This window comes from Pelmatolapia mariae, linkage group LG4 (assembly GCF_036321145.2).
Source record: "Pelmatolapia mariae isolate MD_Pm_ZW linkage group LG4, Pm_UMD_F_2, whole genome shotgun sequence".
Taxonomy (NCBI): domain Eukaryota; kingdom Metazoa; phylum Chordata; class Actinopteri; order Cichliformes; family Cichlidae; genus Pelmatolapia; species Pelmatolapia mariae.
In genome coordinates, this window is record NC_086230.1 from 29,783,428 (window position 1) to 29,805,587 (window position 22,160).

At 39.3% G+C, this 22,160-nt stretch overlaps 2 protein-coding genes across 3 annotated transcripts; both read left to right on the plus strand.

Annotated features, from left to right (window-relative positions):
- The first annotated feature begins 13 nt into the window (after positions 1–13).
- Positions 14–7,731, plus strand: ddx42 (DEAD (Asp-Glu-Ala-Asp) box helicase 42). 2 transcript variants are annotated; one of them, XM_063472350.1, is made up of 18 exons: positions 14–113; positions 1,472–1,693; positions 1,813–1,963; positions 2,048–2,109; positions 2,460–2,496; positions 2,784–2,936; positions 3,061–3,165; positions 3,324–3,443; positions 3,528–3,704; positions 3,797–3,925; positions 4,025–4,124; positions 4,228–4,275; positions 4,367–4,464; positions 4,739–5,015; positions 5,188–5,414; positions 5,535–5,645; positions 5,767–5,880; positions 6,805–7,731. In XM_063472350.1, exons 2-18 carry the CDS (start codon positions 1,479–1,481, stop codon positions 7,393–7,395), a joined length of 2,715 nt encoding a protein of 904 aa, XP_063328420.1. In that variant the 5' UTR covers positions 14–113; positions 1,472–1,478; the 3' UTR covers positions 7,396–7,731. The 2 variants fall into 2 exon arrangements, with proteins under 2 accessions (XP_063328420.1, XP_063328421.1); XM_063472351.1 differs by having other exon boundaries at positions 41–113; positions 1,477–1,693.
- A 2,535-nt stretch (positions 7,732–10,266) lies between these two features.
- On the plus strand, positions 10,267–21,426 carry limd2 (LIM domain containing 2). Its single transcript, XM_063472357.1, has 4 exons — positions 10,267–10,445; positions 18,114–18,158; positions 18,356–18,492; positions 18,591–21,426. The coding sequence occupies exons 1-4, from the start codon at positions 10,443–10,445 to the stop codon at positions 18,748–18,750; spliced, it is 345 nt and encodes a 114-aa protein (XP_063328427.1). The 5' UTR covers positions 10,267–10,442; the 3' UTR covers positions 18,751–21,426.
- Positions 21,427–22,160: the final 734 nt, after the last annotated feature.

Below are 22,160 nucleotides of genomic sequence, written 5' to 3' on the forward strand. Positions count from 1 at the left end.
CGTGTCGCCAGCGAATGACGAAACGCGCAAAAAGAAACCTCGCGCACACGGGTGACGCAAGCACCGTGGAGGACTACTGAAAACAGAGGCGCTTTTATTGGAATAAGAAACAGGTAAATAAATACTCCCTACCGTTTAGCACTAAACAGGATCGATGCTTTCGGCTAATGAAAAAAATGAAGCTCTGTGCTGCGCTTGGCTGTGAAAGGGCCTTGTTCTCGGCAAAGTTTCGATCCTAACGTCGCACACCTCCTCGGCCTTACTGCGGCCTTGAGCTAACGCTAACATTTGGTGCAGATAAATCATGTCCAAGTGCTGTTATTGTCCAACTGCTACGACGCAAACAACCTCTCGAAGCTAGCAGGGCAATCAAAATGTGTTGTGTTTACTTTTATCTTCGTATTTAGCTTATGCGGTAAGCTTTAGGAACCGTAACGTCGATGCTTTGCTGTTGCTTTTTAACAAATATGCGTAGCGCCAATAGACAGCAGTTTCTGTAGTACCGTCATAGATATCAATAAAGGCGTTTCATGAATTTTGTGTATTTATCATAGTAGTCGTAATGACGTGAATAGTCGTAGATGCTCGTCTGCGCATGTGTTGTTCAGCTAAAGTTGGTTTCCGCAGTAGGGGATGTAATGTACTTACGATCCGTATTATTTGTTTGTAAACTCGTCATTATCCACTGGAATGCCCTTGTTAGAAGTGGACGCTATTGACCATGTGACCGGCTAAAGAGAGAGGTGTCCATAATGCTGAGTCAGATTGTGCTGAGGGCACCTTTAATAAAGAGCCACGAAGTATAGAAAATGTCAGAAGGAGCTGCACTTTGTCTTTGTGAATCAAGAAAAAGTGTATGATAGGATTCTAAGAGAGGAACTGTGTTATTGCATGAGGCAGTGGGGACTGGGAGAGAAGCATGTAAGCGTGGTGCAGGACATGTGTGAGGACAGAGACAGTGGTGAGGTATGAAGTAGGTGTGACAGATGGGTTCACTGTGGGGGTAGGATTACATCAAGGATCGGCTCTGAGCCCCTTGTTGTTTGCAGTGGAGGTGGACACATTGAAAGATGAGGTCAGGTTGGAGTCTTCGTGGACTATGGTGTTCGTAGATGACATTGTGATCTGTAGTGAGAGTAGTGAGCTGGAGGAAGAGAACTGGTGAGAGTTATGGTCTGGAGAGAATAGGAATGGAGGTCAGTATAACCAAGACAGAATACATGTGCACAAATTAGAGGGAGACAGGTGTAACAGTGAAGTCAAGGTGGATGAGTTTAAATACCTGGGGTCAACCATCCAGAGAGGAGGATCGCAGAGGTTGGTGGATGTAGTGAAGCAGGGTTGGTGTGACAAAGGAGAAAGAAGAACTGAAAGAAGAACTATTTTTTAACTTTAAATTGGGAAGTGTAACAGGGCTGGTTTAAGATTTTAGAGACTTCTCTAAGAGCTCTTTCTTAAAAATTATTTTCAGAACAGCCATGAACTGGAACAAAGGTGGTCCTGGTGTGAAGCGAGGTTTTGGCTTTGGGGGGTTTTCACTCGCAGGAAAAAAAGAAGAGCCTCGCCTTACTCAACAATCACACACATCATTTGGAGGCCCAGGATCTGGAAGTGGTGGATATGGGAAGAGCCAGCAGCTCCCATCATTCTACAAAATAGGGACCAAAAGAGCTAATTTTGATGAGGAAAATGCGTGAGTATTACATATCTCAGATATGTACAGTAAAGAAGTATTAATTTCAGCCCTTGATAGCAGCACATACTGGGATTGTGGGTAAATGCATAAGCTGCATATGTCCTCTTTTAAATTAGATATTTTGAAGATGATGAAGAGGAGTCCAGCAGTAACGTGGATCTGCCTTACATCCCAGCTGAAAACTCACCCACACGGCAACAGATGCAGTCAGGTGGTGGCTCAGACAGCGAAGATGACCCTTTGGATGCTTTCATGGCCGAAGTTGAGGTGAGTAGAATTTTACAGATAAGCAGAGACACAAACTAAACTAAATTCTGCCTTTAACAGATTTATTTTATTTTTATTTTTCAGAACCAAGCAGCTAAAGACATGAAGAAACTAGAGGAAAAGGAGAAGGAGAAAAAGTCAGCCAAGTAAGACTCTATATTTGCTTGTTTTTATGCTTAATTTAGGTGTTAGGCATTAAATAAAATTATTTAAACAGGAAAAAAGAAATTGCCCACAATTGGATCAAAATTTCAATTAATTTTAAATGTGGCTTAAGTTGCCAAAAGCTGTTAAGCTTTACTTAAAACTTATCATTCAAATTTCTCCAAGAAAAAAATGTAAAAAAATAAAAATCCAACAGTACCTTTGCTAAATTAAAAAAAAAAAAGATATTGTGAGGTAAGCAGATTGATCGTACTCATAGTGGGATGTGGGCTGTCTTTGGTGTACGAACGAGCCGCAGGGAAGTTTTTTTTTTCTCCGCTTGTCATTTCAGGGGTATTCGTGATGACATTGAAGAAGAAGATGAGCAAGTGAGTGAGCCCTCCAAAGTTTTTAATCCTCTACTTTGCTGGTCAGAGAGGTCTACCCTCTCTAATGTTATAAAGCCTCATGTCTTCCCTTTTTTTTGACCAGGTTGCATATAGGATCAATATTTTTAAATGCATTTCATTCTTGTTTATAAATTGTTGAGTATTCTTTAACCCATATGTTAAGCTTGTGCTATAAAGCTGAAAGTCTCATTTGTCACTTCATCCTGGAGGCTGTAGTAAGTGGCAAACTAGCTCACTTTTCACCTGAAATGATTTAATCTCTGCAGGAAGCTTACTTCCGCTACATGGCAGAGAATCCCACCGCCGGGCTGACACAGGAAGAGGAGGAGGAAAACATTGATTATGACAGTGATGGGAATCCAATTCCCTCAACAACCAAGAAAATAATCATGCCACTTCCTCCTATTGACCACTCAGAGGTAAAGTTCATAATTCTGACTGAAAACACACAGTTTTTGGGGGAGTTGTTGTTGTTTTTGTATTTGTCACATATGATAACTATTTGATTGTACATTTTGCTGCCTTTTTTGCAATTTTTCATAGATTGATTATCCACCCTTTGAGAAAAACTTTTACGAAGAGCATGAGGAACTCAGCAGCTTGACTGGAACTCAGGTGCTGGAGTTGAGGCATAAACTGAACTTACGAGTAAGTCTGTTATTCATTTTCTGTACCTGAGAAGGGATAGAGATGTAGTTTAAGCTTTCTTTTCTAGTCTTATTTTCATTATCACCAATATTACTAGCAACATGGATCGTGAAATAAAGATTAAGTTATTTGTTGCTCATTGTTTTGTTCTTTCTCAGGTATCTGGTGCTGCCCCTCCAAAACCTTGTACCAGCTTTGCCCACTTTAATTTCGATGAGCAACTAATGCACCAAATTCGGAAGTCTGAATATACTCAGCCCACACCAATTCAGTGTCAGGTATATTGCAATTTAATGTTTTGATATCCACATGGGTGAAAATTAAATAAGTTGTTATTAATGGGGAATAAATTTGGATTTTAGGGTGTCCCCATTGCGCTGTCAGGACGTGATATGATAGGTATTGCAAAAACGGGCAGCGGCAAAACTGCAGCTTTTATCTGGCCAATGCTGGTTCATATCATGGACCAAAAGGAACTGGAGCCTGGGGAAGGACCCATCGCAGTCATTGTGTGCCCTACCAGAGAGCTTTGTCAGCAGGTATAAGAAGGGTGGAGTATAAAGGGTATATTTGAAATTACAATGTTAAAAGCGTTGGCTCAGTATGGTGTGTAACTGTTAATATTTACTAGATCCATGCAGAATGTAAGCGCTTTGGGAAAGCCTACTCATTGCGTTCAGTGGCTGTATATGGAGGAGGCAGCATGTGGGAGCAAGCCAAGGCTTTGCAGGAGGGTGCAGAGATTGTTGTGTGCACTCCAGTAAGAACCTTTTTTCATTTCTCCTGGTTAAAGGATAAAGCATTTGCTGCACTGTTGCAAAATAAGCATTAAGTTCACTGCACGTGTGTGTTTGCACAGGGTCGTCTGATAGACCACGTTAAAAAGAAGGCCACGTCTCTGCAGAGAGTAACATACCTGGTGTTTGATGAGGCTGATCGAATGTTTGATATGGGCTTTGGTGGGTTATCATTGTCACTGCTCTAAGAAAGATGTTGCGCTTTTTTTCTTTCTAATTTACAGTATGTTGAAATCATTTTTTGTTTTCTTTCTTTTTTCTTTAGAATATCAGGTTAGATCCATTGCCAGCCACGTTCGCCCAGACAGACAGAGTAAGTGATATGATTCATTATTTTTTTTAATGCAAATACTGGAACTACTGAGAATTTATATATTAATATTGATTAATTAATTTCTTCTCAGCTCTTCTGTTTAGTGCTACATTTCGGAAGAAGATAGAGCGGCTTGCTAGAGACATTTTGGTTGATCCCATTCGTGTCGTGCAGGGAGACATTGGAGAGGTAAATATAGTGTTAATGCTTTTAATGTTAATGCTTCTTAAATGTTCACAGGGTGGTGAAGTACATAGAATTCAACTTTTCCTAACTTTCGATTTTTAAAACGCAGTTTCATGTCTACTCAAATGTTCTGCTACAAAATAGACAAAGTTTTGTAAGACATTTTTGTCTTTGAAGCTCTGTATTTAAAAAGTACATAACATGTTTTTTTAGGCTTTCATTAAAATGCAAAAAAAAATGCGCTGACACTGCTTTTATTTTAATCCTCTCTAAAAAGGCCAATGAGGATGTGACTCAGGTAGTGGAGATGCTGGTCAGTGGGTCTGATAAATGGGGCTGGCTGACTCGCCGGCTGGTCGAATTCACCTCCACAGGATCGGTCCTCATTTTTGTCACCAAGAAGGCCAACTGTGAGGAGCTAGCTACTAACCTGACTCAAGAGGGCTACAGCCTGGGCCTCCTGCATGGTGATATGGACCAGAGTGAGAGGAACAAGGTCATCAGTGATTTCAAGAAGAAGAACTTGCCCGTTCTGGTGGCCACTGATGTAGCTGGTGTGTACAAGATGTAGTTCTGATTGACACTAAGGTTTCCTTGTTCCCTTTTCTTTACGTTTTCATCACTTTCTGTAGCAACTTAATTTTCTGCAAGCTGAGAAACACATGCATGTATGAACGCAATTGTAATCTTCTAACATTTCCTTGCTCCCTTTTTTCCTCTTACTAGCTCGTGGTCTGGACATCCCATCAATTCGTACGGTGGTGAACTACGACGTTGCACGAGACATTGACACACACACCCACAGGATCGGTAGAACGGGTCGTGCTGGAGAGAAAGGTGTGGCCTACACTCTCCTCACCAATAAAGACACATCATTTGCTGGGGACCTGGTGCGGAATCTGGAGGGAGCTAATCAGGCTGTTTCCAAAGAACTGATGGACTTGGCCATGCAGGTTAGATATATAACTGATTCACAAATAATATTTATCTGGACTAAATGCATCACTTTATTAATTGATTTTTTTTTTTGTAAACTTTGCTCAATTTGCATTGTTTTGGGGTTTTTTTCCCAGAATCCCTGGTTCAGGAAGTCACGATTCAAGGGTGGCAAAGGAAAGAAACTGAATATTGGTGGAGGTGGTCTTGGTTACAGAGAGAGACCCGGCCTTGGGGCTGAAAGTTCTGTAAGTTACTGATTAGTAGACTGTGAAACTCCTAATGATTGTAATCATTAATGCACACTGTAAATTAATTAGCAAAATGCCCATAATAACAGATAATGACTTATAACTGTTTTCTTTACAGGATCGTAGCAGCACTAGTAGCTTGTTGTCTTCCACTAGTAGCTATGAAGGCTACAGCAAACCAACTACTGGGGCAATGGGGGATCGCATGTCTGCAATGAAACAAGCCTTCCAGGTACTCACTAATTCAATTTTTCTGCCATTCTCCTTTATGGTCTATAATTATTCCTACCTAGAGAGATTTCAAATGCACATTTACGACGTAGTATTAGGGCCACATTAAGAAAAAAATATTATTGATCATTTTGAGAATAAAATAAAAGTTGAAAATCGATTTAGAGAAAAAAATCAAAATGTGGAGATTACAGTTGTTGTTTCGAGACAAATTCCCACGGTTGCTGTATCCTCAGAGTTACTGAAATCGTACTTCAGACTCAGCTTAAGTGACAAGGAAAGAAATGATTTCTCTTTTAGCACATAAACACAGTGTGGTGATAAGTATAAGGACGGTGAAAAGAAGATGCAGAAGCTGCATTTGGTCAAACAGAAAAAACACACAAACTTGGAAGAGTGCATTTGTACAAAATGAAAGGGCTGGTAATGGACAGAGGCAAGATTATTGATGGTTCCACCCTCGTTCAATAAAGAGGATGTATGTTATATCATCACAAGTCATCTACACAAGGCATTTTGTAGAGGGTATAGCAGCCGTGGTAGTTTGCCTTAAAGTGACAGCAGTAATCTGCACGTTTTAACTTTTAACTCAAATTAGTATTTTGACTTTAATCTCAGAAATTTGACTTTTTTCTCAAAATGATTAATAATATTTGTTTTTCCTCAGTGTGGCCCTAATACTCCTTTGTATATGTTAGACTTACCTCCATGTATTATGTATAAAGATTTCTGTAACTCCTCAGTGCTTAATGCAGTATTTTTTGTTTAGCTGCTTAAATCAAAGCTGAAAAGCAGTTCAGTTGCATCTTGATGAGTTCATCTTTAACTTACTGTGTACGCTTACTTTGGACATTCTTTGTTAGAAAGGAATAAATGTCTTAGGTTTAAGGTAGTTAGTCATTCATAATGTCTCTTTTTCCTCTAGGCTCAATATAAGAGCCACTTTGTAGCTGCATCCAGCGGCCCCCCAAAGCTCAGTGCCAAGTCTAGTGGCTCCTCAGGATGGACCAGTGCCGGCAGCCTGAGCTCTGTGCCAACAGAGTCTGCCAATGGCTCAGAACGGTCTCACAGTGCTACCTTGTCCATGGTGGGTTTCACCAGTGCTGGCTCCCTGAGCTCAGTGGCCCCCACCAGTCAAACCAGTTCACACCACAGCTACACTCCACCTGCACCTCCATCACAGAGAGAGAGCTCACGTGATAGACACGGGGACGACCGGGGGCGTCACGGTGACAGTCAACACCGCCATAGCGACAGGAACGATCGATACAGTAGCGAGGATCGCTATGGAGACCGGGATCGTCACGGGGATAGAGATAGAGATCGTGACCGCCACGGCGACCGTGATCGCCACAGCAGCAGCCGCCACAGTGACAGTCGTAACGGAGATGGAAACAAGAGGGACAGAGATGATCGGAGGAGTGATAGGGATGGGGGAGATGGGAGGGACAGAGGAAGCGATAGCTTTGCTGTCCCTGAACCACCTAAACGTAGAAAGAGCAGATGGGACAACTAAAGAGAACATAAACACATTAATCGATCTTTATGTGCACCCAACTGCTCCATAACAAGCTTGTCTGTATAGGCAGATAGCAGAGCATATCAGAGGCTGACACGAGCACAGAACCGTAGGGGATATTTTATAGATTTCGATTAGATAGGAAGTGTACCGAACCTCCTATCAGGCTGGTTAGGACATCGTGGTTTGGAGTTTAACTGTTCGGTCAGATCAGCATAAGCGGCTCCGAGACAGCTACTGTACATATACCATCTAAGACTGTTGTTACTGTAAGTCAAGTCAAGCAATACAGCTGTAATAAATCCTCCTGTCCATTAAAAACAATCAAAATTAGGATGTGTTATCGTTGTTTGTCTCACTGGGCTCATGCTTTTGGCTTGCAAACCTGATGCTTTATTTTCTCCAGTGGTTTTTTGCCAAGTGTGTTTGTATTTTTGCATTTTGTTAATCTACAAAGCAAACTGTTTGATTTCTGAAGGCGCACTGTGATGATTCACAGTCACTCGAGTACATGTCAAAACAAATATGTACAGTTCTTTTTGTGTCTTGTATTCAAGTTTTAGTGAAGTGCCTTTCTTTGGCATTTAGTCTGTATTCCAAAATGTTTTCAAGAAAATGCATTTGTTTGAGAGGAATTTCAAGTGTATATTGACATGGAAAATGAGAGGTTTTTGATTAAAAGGACTCCTTTGGCACATGCTTTTATATATTCATTTTTGGCTTTCATTACATAGTGGTAGGGTCAGAAAGTTGGGATTGAGATGGGATGACATGATGCAAAGGGACTGGAGTGAAATGAAACCCAGCCTGCCGCATTGAGAACTAAGCTTTTGTTGTATGGGCTGTTGCTTTAGCATCATGTGACATAAAATAAGTTTTTACTGTTGATGTTAAAATCCAAAAAGATGACATGAAAGATGGGAGTTGTATATTTCTCTAAAGTGGTTTAAATTCGTTTAATTTAAACTTAAACAGTTCCTGGCAGCAAACAGCCACAAAAAAGTGGTTTTGTCATTTCTCACTGTGACCACTGGGGGGCATAAATGGTTGTGATAAGCACTATTACACATAATCGTGGCGGTATCAAACATCATATTTTTGCAGGCAGCTCAGATATTTGTGTATAATCCCTGTGCAAATTTTATTCACATAAACTACAAAGCAAAAAGTAAATAACTAGCATGTCACAATTTTACTCCCCCTTTTCAAAAAAGTTTAACCAATTTTCTCTTCCAGATTTGGCATTCACGTCACATAACGATTGGTTTAACTGCTTGAGTGTGTTGTACACTGCTCAACACTATGACCTGTATTTTCAAATTAGTTTTACCATGGCTACCTATTTAACTAACATTTACTGGCTTCAAGTCTGCAGCTTTTGATCCAAATGAAGTGTAATTTCCTGTATGTAAGAGCTTCAAAGAAGGCAAGTGGACATCTTTAACTTGTTTGAAGATGTTTCACCTTTCATCCAAGAGGCGTCTAAAAGGTGAAGAGTTCCAGGTATTTAAACCCTAGTGGGTTGTTTCTTAAGAGGGGATGATTTTTTTTTTAGTTTTTTAAGTCAATGATGCAATGTTGCAATGTCCTCGAATAACTTAAAGACGTCCAATCACCGTCTAAACTTTCAAGCTCTTAAGACTACCGTGACCGGGATCACCAAGAACCTACACAGATCTAAGACTATCTACTTTTGATGGAGCATTTCTACATTGTTATGAGGAAATATATGGATATAAATACACATTTTAGTCTTCTTACAATATGTAATTTATTTTGGTAACTTGTAATCTCCTGGTTTAAGAATTGATTGAATCGGGAAACAAATATAATGAATAAGGTGAAAAGCTGATAGTTGATAAAGCAAATAAATATGTGTGCTGATAATATATCACACATTACCACACGATTAGATTTTTGTGTTATACCTAAGATGTCTAAAGAAACAAAAGTGCACTTTCACCATTAACATCTCAGTTTGTCCACATTGAGTGACTTTACTGTTATTACTTCCATATTACTCACATTCATATATATATATATTTTTTTTTACTCATACTGACCACTCGAAGTGTTTACCATACATTCACGAAACACTTTATTTTATGCACTTCAAGGACTTTACCTACCTCTTACCCATAGCCAATTCAGAATGCACATATAATCTAATATGCATGTATTTTGACTGTGGAAGGAAGTCTAAGTACCCAGGAGAGAAGATGCAAACTCCACACGGGAAGGCTATAGCTCGGGTTCAAACAGTGCAGCTTTTAAAGGCACAAAACCTGCACAACACGCATTTTTGTAACAGATGAACACAGTACAATAGTATTTTGCACCTTTATGATTAGAACTACATGTATTTTAAGTAAGTAGTTAAAAATATTTTTAACTTATAACACATTTTTACTCCTGTGTATAAATACTGCCATCGCATCACCCCACCAGGATTATCAGTGAATTACATTAAAATAAATAAATAAAATAATGCACGATTCCGCGGTACATTTAGTCACATGGTTTTGACAAATTTAATGCATAGAAAAAGCCCCAAAAAGCATCGAAAGCTTACGTGACATGTTCACACACTTATGAATTCAGGAAAGACACGTCCAGCAATAATATGAATAATATCAGAAGAAATGTGCAGTTCAAAGCAATTACCAAAGAATATCTAAACCAATAAGCCGGAAATTATTATCGTTGTTCTTTTAAAACATGTAGATTACGATTAAAATATATTTAACCTTTATTTAAAAACTTTCTGTTCGAGTCTTAGTTGTGATTTGTCCGATAACCTGCGAATGTGTCAGAACAGATGAGAACCAATAGCGTGCGACCTCCTGCCGGAGGAAAAAAACCGTTCCGTTGAAAACCCGAAACGAGAAGCGAAGAGGAGGCAGAAATTCGCCGGCGTTGGGGTTACTGTCTCCGAAAAAATCTTGCCTTAACCCAAAAGTGAATGAGAGGGAAGGTATCTGCCTCCAGCTACTGAGCAAGCAGACTTCGTGTTATCAGCCAGTGTATCGCAGACAAGAAGCCAGATGGTGAGTGTGTATTTTTTTTTTGTCCGTTGCACCGTGTGTGTGTCTGCAGCCTCCCCTCCCTCCGCCGCGCGCCCCTCTTCTTCTTTTAATTTTTTTGTGAGAAGATGTGAGGTGGTGATGTCTTTCCACCCGGGAACGGTTAGCTGTGCAGAAACTGATTTGTTATGTAAACCACTGCGTGAATTGCTGGGGCAGGAGGAGAGAATCAGCTCTGAAAAATTTCCACAGAATTTAAATGCCCGCCGCCGCAGCCGCCGTGTTCCTCAAAAATGCTAACAGTGTGCCGCTTCTTGTCTGCTCGTTAGCTAGCTCGATGGCTAATTATTATAATCTAACCATAGTATCTAAATATACTATTAGTGCGTTATTACAAATCACTCTTGCTTATTATTAAGTCTACGACTTATTAATTTTCCTTCCTTTTTATCGGCCTACTTATACATGCGTTTAAATCAGCTGAATATTATGTGGCGTGTATTTATGTTTTTGTTTTGCTTGAGCTGCACCAGCCATAGCAGACTGTCATTACTTGCACCTGATATTTCTGTAGTAATTACACCAAACCATGGACGAGCATTCAAGAAACCTGGGAAAGAAAAGCACGCAAAAAGTATAAAGATGCATGTTGTATTCTGCTCACTGGGCATACTTTGCAGCCAGCTGGCTTCATACATGATCATAACATAAATGTTGACTAGCAGCATCCATCCAGGCATTCCTGCATCCCTATGAAATAACTGTGTTCATTGAGGGATAAGCAGTTATCCAGGTTTGAATACAATGGATATACAATGAATATAATGGTCCTCTTTGACTTTAACCTGCAGCATACAAAGTCGCCTTCCAAATGTATAAGTGACTGGGTTTTCAGCTTTATTTGCACTTACTGTAGTGGTTTGTATTGTCAAACCATTATGTGCGGTGTGGTAAAACCACATTTCATCCATCCAAAGCACCACAGCTTTAGAAGTCTGTAATTATGGCCCTGGCATATGGCGAGAAGGCTTAAGTAAGTATACCGTCATTCTCTGATTTCCTACTATCATCAGTGTACTGTCTGAGTGTAATTTCAGTTGGACTAGACTGCACAGATTGACACCCTGTTCTGCTGCCTGAACTACGTCAGTATCCTGCTGGATTTGGGAGCCTGTTGTTGCAGTTTGACTCACTTGTTTGCCCAGACAGTAAATAAATAAAGCAGCTTTCAGCAAACCCCATTTTCCAAAGCTGCAATGAGGACTACTAAAAATTGTATTTAGTTTGTCCACATGCTGTTCTGTCAAACAATTACCATTAACGGCACAAAAACCTGATTTGTTGGGCATGTCAGAAGTGCCATATGTTGGATGGAAGGGGGGTTGCCTGCTGTCAGATGTGCAGAGGAGTATTAAATGGGTCGCCAGCAGGTCCATGGCATAGAGCTGCAGGAAAAAGTGGCACATAGTTACACTGGGTGCATACCTGTGCCTTTATATCCCCCTCTATCAATCATTTACTAAATTATAGTCATGGTTTGCTTTGAAAATAAAAAATATAGCCAGGAGGTATGTGTAAGCAGGCAGGATCATGTTTGGAAGGATGTTGAAACAATTTCACAGTTGATTTAATGCTTTTAACTGATTATATATATATCGTGTGTGTGTATGTGTGTGTTTTTATTGTTGCGTGGAAACGTCACTTCTTTGCAAGCCAAATCAGCCGTGTACAGACGAATCAGTATTTTTCAATCATTGGGGAAATCACTGATTGCCAGTTGAGCACACAAATACACCTGACCTAGTAAAAGGAAAAAAATGCACGTCTCTTTCGTTTCCTGTGGGTATGTGCAGTCTCGTTTTAGAGTCTGTAAACCTGCATAAAGACTCATTCCAGGAAGTCTTAGTACGTTACTTTCTCTTTGATTTATTTAATTTTCCTGAGAAGTTTCATGACATTCTCTTGTAAATCAGATCTCAGACAGATGTGTGGTGCTGGTAATAAAGGTTTGGCTGCTCTACTCGTACAGCAACAATCCGGACCATTGCCAGCAACTGCTCCAGTTGAAGATAAGAAACTTCAACATGATTATAGTCTTTTCTCCATTCTTTTTATACAGTCCAGTCTCCCCAGCCACCCCCACTGCCATTTAAAGCTCTGTGTGTCTCTTCTTTATACCTGTATTTTTCAGTCTGGACTGAAACCATTAACTCACATAACGTTTTGTCTCTGAGGTTGTAAGCACTGGTCCAACGTCTAAAGGCCTCACGGAAAATACTTTTGAAGTACTCCAGTTCCTCACAGCATCATAAGTCAACAGAGAACGTCTAAGATATCTCATGTCTGTGGGGGTCTGCAGACAATCACCTCACAAATGATTACTTTTGAACTTGAGAAGTAACTACTTAAGGCACTTTATTGAGCAACATTTAATTCCCTGTTCCTTGCCCTCCATTGCCACTGTGATGTAAATTTTGCTGTGATTGCAAAGCAGATATTTGCATAGGGCCATTTTTTTGTAGACGGGATGAGGCATGTTACGGTGAATTCCATTCAAGGAAAAGAAGTTGATTGTGAAATGGTCTCTCTTCTGAAGTCCCTGATAACATCAGATCATGTCTTGAACTTGCATCAGTTTCTGCTCTACCTCCAGCAAGGTTGCTGAAAGCAGTGGCCTTTTGCTACATCAAGTCAACACAGACTCCGGGTCTCCAACACATTCTTTCATAAGCTGGTTTTACTTCTTTCAGTTTTAAAAAGAAACCATAAACATACCACCTGCTGCTGAATACCAGCACCGACAGTTTGGTTTAGCACTACTGGACAAGTAGTGCTAAACCTTTCTCATTTGGTCTTTTCAGCAAAGGTAGCCCTGCAGTGCAACTTATAAGTTACTATATGTTTCTTGCTTTTAACTGCAAGTGATAAGTCAGTAACACTTTCTCCTTTTGAAATGGCAAACTACTTCTCAGAAATGATACATGCAAATGATATTAAAATGTATGTTGTGGTTTTTGTACTACTGAAAGACTTCGCCTACTTCTTAAATTAACAGAACAGCAAAACAAAAGAGAAAATAGAGATCAGAAATGGTTGGGATTTACTTGTTACACAGCATATTTGCCACAAATTTTCTGGTTGCAGCTTTCTTGTATGACGATCTTTTAATTTTCACAGTTAAATGCCAAGATAATGAAACAATGAACGAAAGACTGAATCAGAAAAGCACTAATAAGATGTTATCTTCTAGTCTCACCGTTCACCCCTAAAGTTCATGTCGTCCCTCATTAACATAGGTTTCACGAATCTCTTTGTCAGTCTTAGACAGGAAGTGAAAAAACCTATGAGACGTGGACATGTGATAAATGGTCTATACTGTCGAACACAGAAAATGCCTCGTCATTTTCTTCTTTTATACAGGAAGTTCAAAAGAAGAAGAGAAGTAGTGGTCAAGCAAATACCAAAACTTGGCTCAGACATGATTACTCTGCAGACTTTTGAGGCAAACCTCTATCTGTGCTCTGGCGAACGAGACCATGTCATTCTTCTTTTAGCTGCTCCCCAACCAGTAGCCATGTTCAAATATTTCTGCATCACAGATTTTTTTTTAAATTAACCTTATATCAGATGAGTGTTTTATTTTTTTCCTTTCTCTGGCATGTTGTCCACATAGCTTGCTTTGTCTCTGCACGTTAAGCGTTATCAAATCTCTTCAGCAGGTTTTGTAGTTGTTGGATCATTTCCGTAGCTTGCACATCCATATTACGTACAGTTAGGTATTTTCTGTAAAATAAATAATCAGGCTCTAGGTTTATGTTGTAAGTACTGGTCTGGAAAATTATTGTTTTTATTCGTGAAACCCTTAGGCTGCTGATAAACAAGCTCATTAACACTGTTGTGTGATGTGTTAATGACGGCGAGGTACATTGTTCAGTTTTTTGACTCTGCTTTCCAAATTATTAAACAATGATCTTGTTTCTAAAAATAAGAAAGCGAGCAAGAGAGAGAGAGAGAGAGAGAGAGACTGGGAACCTTATTTGATAAATGACATTTGTTACATAGCTTCCCTGCATTCCCTTGTAGGGGCCTGCTGCAGCACTCTGTGTTTTAAGTGTTAATCAAGTGTGAGGTGGTGGCGTTTGCCTTCTTGTGTTCTGTCCATCAGCACTACAAGAGAAAAAATGTGTGTCCATTTTGAACTTCACTAGTATGTTGAACTTTCACCCCCATAATACTCTTTTAGAGTTTTTGTAGCTAGTTAAAGGTCTGTGATTTACATCAGCAGACAGCTCTTGTATGCACTTCTAAGATTTAGAGATCGGGGGCCTTGGTTCGTAGTTTTAGTGCTTGCTTAACGTCAACATCAGTGAAGAATGTGTACGCTTTATTGCTTAATACTTCCTATAATTCCTAAATGGCATCTCCACATACTCTCCCTATTACGTCTCCTCTTGATTTTGACAGAATAAGAACTGACCTGAGGGCCATTTGACTCCCTGGTCAAACACATCCATGGCCTCAAAGAAAAGGAGAGTAGGATTTTGGGACCTTGGTATTTTAAGTCAAAGGATTGAAATCATACTTCAACATGGAGATCAGGATGCACAGTTGCTTACTGCTGCTAAAAGCTCTGTAGGAAAGATGCTGTAGCTAAGAATATAAATAGGGAAAATGGCTAACATGCCTCTGCCATACTGTAACAAAAATTACCCTGTAGCACCAGTACTAGCAGGCGATGGTGCTACGGGGTTGATGTGTAGCTTCTTATTTACTATACAAATGTAATAGAGGTATTTAACCTTCAATCTAAGTCAACAAAAGTGAACAAAACCTCCTAGGTGGTTGCAGCATGAATACAAATGCACACAAGCATACGTGCATGTGAGATTAAAGCAATGTGAGGGCTGAATGTGAGGAATGATGCTGTGAGCTAAGAGTAGAAGCTCTTTTCCAAGAAGATTTGAAAACTTGAGTGAAAGTGCTCTTTGTTTGGTAAGATAACCACGCTCCAGCTGGCTCTCGCTCCTCATACACTGGTATGCTGAACTGCCCCACAGTTAAAACAGTGTTACTCATTGCAGGCCTAATTAATCACTCCACAAAACTTTATTTATGTTTAGATCAATTTTTATCTTTAAATTTTTTTATTGCGATTTATTCATACAGCACAAAGTTGCCGTTTACAGTCAAATATTAGTAAGAAAGTTGGTTAGGTACATAGTGATTGTACTCCTTGTTGGGACTATGTAAGACAGAGGAAGCCAGATGTGTCAAAACAACTTCCTGCCACATTCAAGCTGTTTGATGGCAACTGAGACCCATATAAGGTAAAAGAAGACAAGATGGCACAAGCTAATCTCAAGTCTTCCTGCATGTTTGTGTACATGTTTTTGGAATGACTGCCCAGGCCTAACATAGAAACTAATGCTGCTGGGTTATTTTTACCAAAGAGAAAACAAAACATTAGCTAGTCTTTGCTTTTGCTTTGATCACTTTACCCTTTTTACATTTATTTCATGATTTCATTTGCACAACTTCCTTATCAGCCTTTACAGCCTTCCACTGATGTAAATATTCCCTGCAAAAAACTTAAAATATTACAAAGTCAAACTTGAGTTTCTGTAGTGTTCAGTCATTTGAGAAGATCAGAGGCATGCTAGTTTCTCAGTTGTATTGCAGCAACAGGAAGTGGTCTATCATGCGTTCTGCTAGATAACCAGAAAAGTGTGAGCTGTCTGCTAGCGAGCAGCAGCAGCATAATGACTGAGTTCAAGATGAATGGGGGATAACGGGGAGACGTCCAACTGTTGGGATGTGATTACATCTACAGGAAGCTGCATGGCCCCACTGTTAATGAACCAATCGTTTCAAAGTATGTCATCCGGTTGTCATAAGTACAGACAACACCCTTGCTGTTCTCCCTTTGAGGGTGTATTAAAGGCAGGCCTGTTCAAAAACAATATGCTAATTAATACGGCAACAGTTTACACTGTTAATCAAGTAGAACCTCTCTAATCATTAAACTAACATGTGATGTACAATCCAGGAAGTGTGATTTAATAATCCATACATTGTGAAGCCACATTTGTCAATAACGTTTTGCAAAACTTTATCGTTTATGATTGTAGCCAGAAATACTTGATATTTGCTTAGCTGTGACCTTGTTGCACTTCAATGAGCAGGAGTTCTGTGACGATGTGAATTGTGTGTTCAATGCAGACCAAACATTAGCCTGACTTTGACAGTAATATAAATGGGAAAATAAATAATAATTTTTTACATATAACACATAGTGCCAATATAAGCTATGTCTAGCTAAATTGGATTTTACGGGGCAATGGGACCAGTTGCTGTGATCTGTAAGACTTAATTTGCTCTACTGTTCAAAACAAACTTCTGACTACCAAGAAACCACCTGGATCGCTCACTCCTTTACATAGTACAGGGATCTAGTTTTTCAGGCATGTCAAGCACATTGCAATGCTATTTATCACTGGTTTGTTGCTTAACTTCTACTCTTGACTCGTGTCAGCAGTTCAAGAGCGATTCATGCTCTAATGCGTCTTAACTGTTTGTTTGTTATTTTGTTTTCAAAGCTGTAATAAACCTGCAAAAGAACAGCAATCAGCATTTGTCTCTGATGCTAAAGAGCTTTGAAATTTATAGCAGTCTCTGAACCCCCATAACCTCACCCCAAGGTCCAGCTCCAGCCAGATTGCCTTATATAACAGGGTTTTAGCAAAGTCTGCAGTGGACTTTCCCCTACCTCAACAGAGACTTCCCTTCTTCTGCACACTAAGTTTTCTTGAAAAGCTTGTTTTGAATGTTTTTCTGTTTATTATCTGCTTGATCTACCTGTTAGTTCTGCTTAAAGATGTGATCATGTTCATTGCTTCAGGAAACCTACTGCAGTACTACTGTCACTTCCTCCAGCACGTTTTTCATCTTTCTTAACCTTCTCATGTCTGAGAAGTGTCTCTTTTGCTTATAAAACTGAACAACACTGCAGTTACGTGACAAAAACTTTCAACACCTGTAGTGTGCAGAAAACTGTGCTGACTTGTGTTGTATGGCAGCCAGAGAATTAAAGAGTAAATTTATGAATGTGCATGATTGTAGGGTTGAGTCAAACAAAATGGTTCATTACATGAACTGATTACAGATTGCAAAGGTGTGTCATTTTTAAGATAAAGACTGGCAGCAGCACATCAGTTTTATTACTTCAGTGAGAACTCTTCTACCTTTTGTAATAAAAGGCCATTATCGCTTAAAATTTCTTAACTGAACGACTGAGTCTGAGTTGTTCTGCTATGTTGAGGGCAGATCCATGCAGAACAACGCACAGCTCAAGTCACATGACTAAACAGAAGGCACCTGATCCTCTCCCAGGGGTGTAAAGAGACAGATGGAGTGAATAGAAAGAGATCAGATTGACACTATTAAAACACGGGCAAAGGTAACAAGAGGACAGTGAAAATACCCTTTAGTATGATTTTTGTGACGCCTGTAATTTTATCGGACAGTGTTACCTAATATTTCTAATGCGTATATAGCACACACACACACACACACACACACACACACACACACACACACACACACACACACACACACACACACACACACGTTATGCATTATACATATTTGAATCATTTATTTAATTGTTAAATGTATTTTTGTGTGCTCACACAGGACACCGGAAACACCACGGAAGAAAAATCCGTTCAACGATCTAAGGTAAATATATATGTATTTGTCTTATCCCAAGTTCACAGCTCTGTGTTCACCTGCATGTGATACTTATGCCCAACTTCACTTTCATCAGCTTAGGAGAGAGCATTTAGTGTCTAGCTTTCATCTTGCTAAAGCTAAAAGGCTGTATTGGGAACATTATGTGCATGCCTGGTAGTAAAGCAGTATATTTGTGTGCTCAGTCCTTCAGCTTCAACACCCAGAAGGAAGTGTGTACATCATGTTTGAAGACAGTCTACCCAATGGAGAAACTGGTTGCAAACAACCTTGTCTTCCATTCAGCATGTTTCTGCTGCAGGCACTGCAATGCCAAACTCAGGTGACTATATATAGTATACTACTATTTTTTTTTGTTTTTTGTTTTCTCCTGACCACTGTGATCGGCATGTAACTCTTTGATTCCTCCATTTCTGGCAGCCTTGGCACTTTTGCATCTCTTCAAGGCGAATTTTACTGCAAACCCCACTTCAAACAACTGTTCAAGAGCAAAGGAAACTATGACGAGGGTTTTGGACGCGAGCAGCACAAACAGCTCTGGGCCGCCAAGGAGACAAATACTATAACAAAGACGCCATAATCATGTCTGCCTTTGTCCTGTCGCAGACCTGCCTCTTCTTTTCCCTCCTCCTAACACCTCCAATGCATCACGATGAACACATGCCTCATAAGCTGGGGCACTGTTAAATCACCCACGCACTCACTCGCTTTTTAAATGCCATCAAAACAAATACATGCACAGACATCTAGAAAATTACTGGGCAGTCATGATATATACCACTTACCGTAATTTTGAGCATAATTTGATGATAACTGTTAATTTCCTAATTATATTTTCCAATTTCCTGTTTAAAATTGGTAGTTGATTGTGACCAAAAGCCTTCTCTAGTGTGGAGAGTGGAATAGTGAAGAGTTTTTTTCTCTCTCTTTTTATTTTGTTTTAATTAATTGCACCCTTTTATTTTTAGAAATAAGTAAACTGTATGCTCAGGCAAACATATCTAAGGGGTTAAAGAGCATCACGTTTTGCGTTAGGGCATACACTCAGGTCAGTTTTAACCCATGGGTTTAAAAGAAGACTTATCAGATTTTATTACTCATTGTAAAAACACACACATCAAATTAAAAAAAACGATCCTCTGTATTATGACAATGCTGTCAGACAGGTTTGTCAGGTTTCATATATTTGAGGAACAAACAGGGTACAATGTACTGTAAAATAACCGTGCACGTTAGCAACAACTCACCTCTTGTGTTTATATTTTTGATTTGGTTAGTCTTATTATTGCTCACTTCATCACACGGTTCTTCATTATTTTAATGAGTCTTGCATGTTGGTATGACTGGGTCCTGATAGCCTTATCTTATGACTGTATTGATCTTTTGTGGTGTGAGTGTTATTTTCATTTGTTTTTCTTACATAGGGATGATCTTTTTAACATTTTTAGACCCACTTGAGTTTAGATTTGATTGATGTCATGACATAAGTTGATCTCTGAGCTTTTTATGGTTAAGATTTTAATGAATTTTTCAGATTGTGCTTTGTATACTGTCTGTATACTAGCTGTAGTTTGTGATTAGTAAACATTCCCCACTGTGCTGTACCCTTGTCTTGCACATATATCTACACACGATCACCAGACAAAAGGTTAATTATGGCAGGGAAGCTGAGCTTTAGTATGTAAACATCCCTCCATCTGTCCTATGAAACATTTTAAGAGGAACTGTAAACACCTGGATAAATTGATTATTGCATGTATGCTATAAATGAGGATGTTGATGGACAGAGCTTAGGTCTCACAGTGTGTTGCTTCATAATTTCATGCTTGTCAGCTTGTTGTTGTCTTGTGATGAAGTTTTAAAAGCTGTATTATAGCGACATAAACATCCAGTCACTCTGTCTTGAACCCCTGAGTCCTTTTTCAGTTAATGCCTTCTGGTTCTCCTGTCTTATTTGCTAAATGCAACTGGACCTATTTCTTAATATAAGTGTTACAATAGATGGATGGATAGTTTGTCACATATATGGGCACCCTGATGTGTGGCTGCATTCAAAAGCCAGTGCAGAGCACCCCCTGCTGGGGAAAGTGTGACAATAGCGTCTCACATGAGAGGATAAAATGATAACTTGCCCATGATTTGAGTATAGCCTTTTACTTTCAAGTTTTTGAGTTGGATCAGCAGCTAGGCGAGCCAACAGCTTCTTTTGATCATATTTAGTTTTAACATGTAAGAACAATTAATTCAATGTAGATTTCCATGGTTTTATTTCATTCTGTACAAAGGATAAGTCCAAAGCCATTAAATCATCACATTTTAGAAAATGTCTGAGTACCGCTGACACTTGAATGGCACAAAGTACTTTCTGTGACTGAAGGTTTACTGTTAATTTGAGCTTGCTGTGCAGAATAGGAAGCAAAACAGATGGATTTTTTTTTTAAAGAGAAGCCTTAGAAAACAAAGAGCTGACCTTATTGCTTTTTCAAAACACCTTTGAGTGCACAGATCTTTACAACAATCTTGTGATCATGCCTTTTTAAAAACAGATCTGGTTATTGTAGAGTCCAACTCTTTAACATAGGATTACGTCACTCAACCAGCAGCCATTTTTCCCCACCTAACCATCTTTATTCACATGTACAAAAGTTCTAATTCTACTGTGTGTGAACATGTATGTTTTCTTTATGTCATTTTAAAACGGCCCTCTGGATCCCAGAGAATGCTTTAAAAATCAAGAGAATTGTATCTTAAAATGCTGTGTTTGTCATTCTCTGTTAGCAGTTCGCCAAGGTACAACTGCAAAATCTGTGAATTGCAATGTCCAAGTCTAATAGAGCAGACAAGGTACACTTTACACTGGTGCCACAAGGCTCAGGTGAATGATTGCAGTGTGACGTTTTATTGTTAAATCTGTGAATCATTTCATTTCTGTGCTACACTTGATGTGGAATTCCTTTTTTATTGCCGTTGTCATTAAGACATTTTAAATGTATGCATCTTTGAAAGTGTATTCTATATTACAGACATGACCTGTGGATTGAGGTGGCCTTACAGCAAAAGGATGCTTGGACTGTATGCAGTCTTTCTCCTCTCTTCCTCCTCCTCTCTCTTGCTTAGTTGTAGTATGGTACATTTTAAAATGTGAGCGCCCTCTTTCTACGCCAATATACACAATCATTTGTGCATATTTTTGTTTTTATTTTTTTTACATGCTTTTGGAAAAAAATAAATAAATAAAATGCTGGTGTTGATTTAACACACTGAGTTTTACATTGTCTTTATTTGCATTTTATTTGTGGTGAAATACTTCGATCTAATAAAGTTTAGCTGCAATGGAAGTAATCCAAAAGTGATATACAATATTTGTATTTATATTACAGCTTTTTTGTTATATTTTGTAATATATTTTGTTTTTGAATGTGGTTTTAGTTAGTTACTGTTCTTACTGGAGCAACTTTGACCACAAAATATTATCTGGAATTAACAAAGTATTCTGATTATGAATATAGAACTGTCACGGCTGCAAAGCCAGTGCGTTAAAGGAACGGACCCAAAACGGACGGACCCAAAATCAGAGACAGGAGAAAACGACCCAAAATCAGAGAAAACGGACGGACCCAAAATCAGAGACAGGAGAAAACGATCTAAGTTTAACAAAAAGCGAGCCGTTTATTTGGCTGAAAAACATGAATAGAAAATCCAAAGCAAAACGAACAGTAGCGAAAACAAAACTGGAAAGACTAGACTATAACAGCTATGACCAAAGAGAACATGAACATGATTATGAGCAGGAGCATGAGAGAAGGTATAGGACCTCCCCCCCCCAAAAAAGTGAACTTGAAACATGAACATGCCCTGAACAGAATCATGGAAAACACTTGAAACCTGATGTGGAGAAAGGAAAACAGACAACCTGACAAAGACTGAATGAAAACTCACAGACTAAATACACAGAAGAGGTGATCAGGGGAAGTGGAAACACATGGGAAT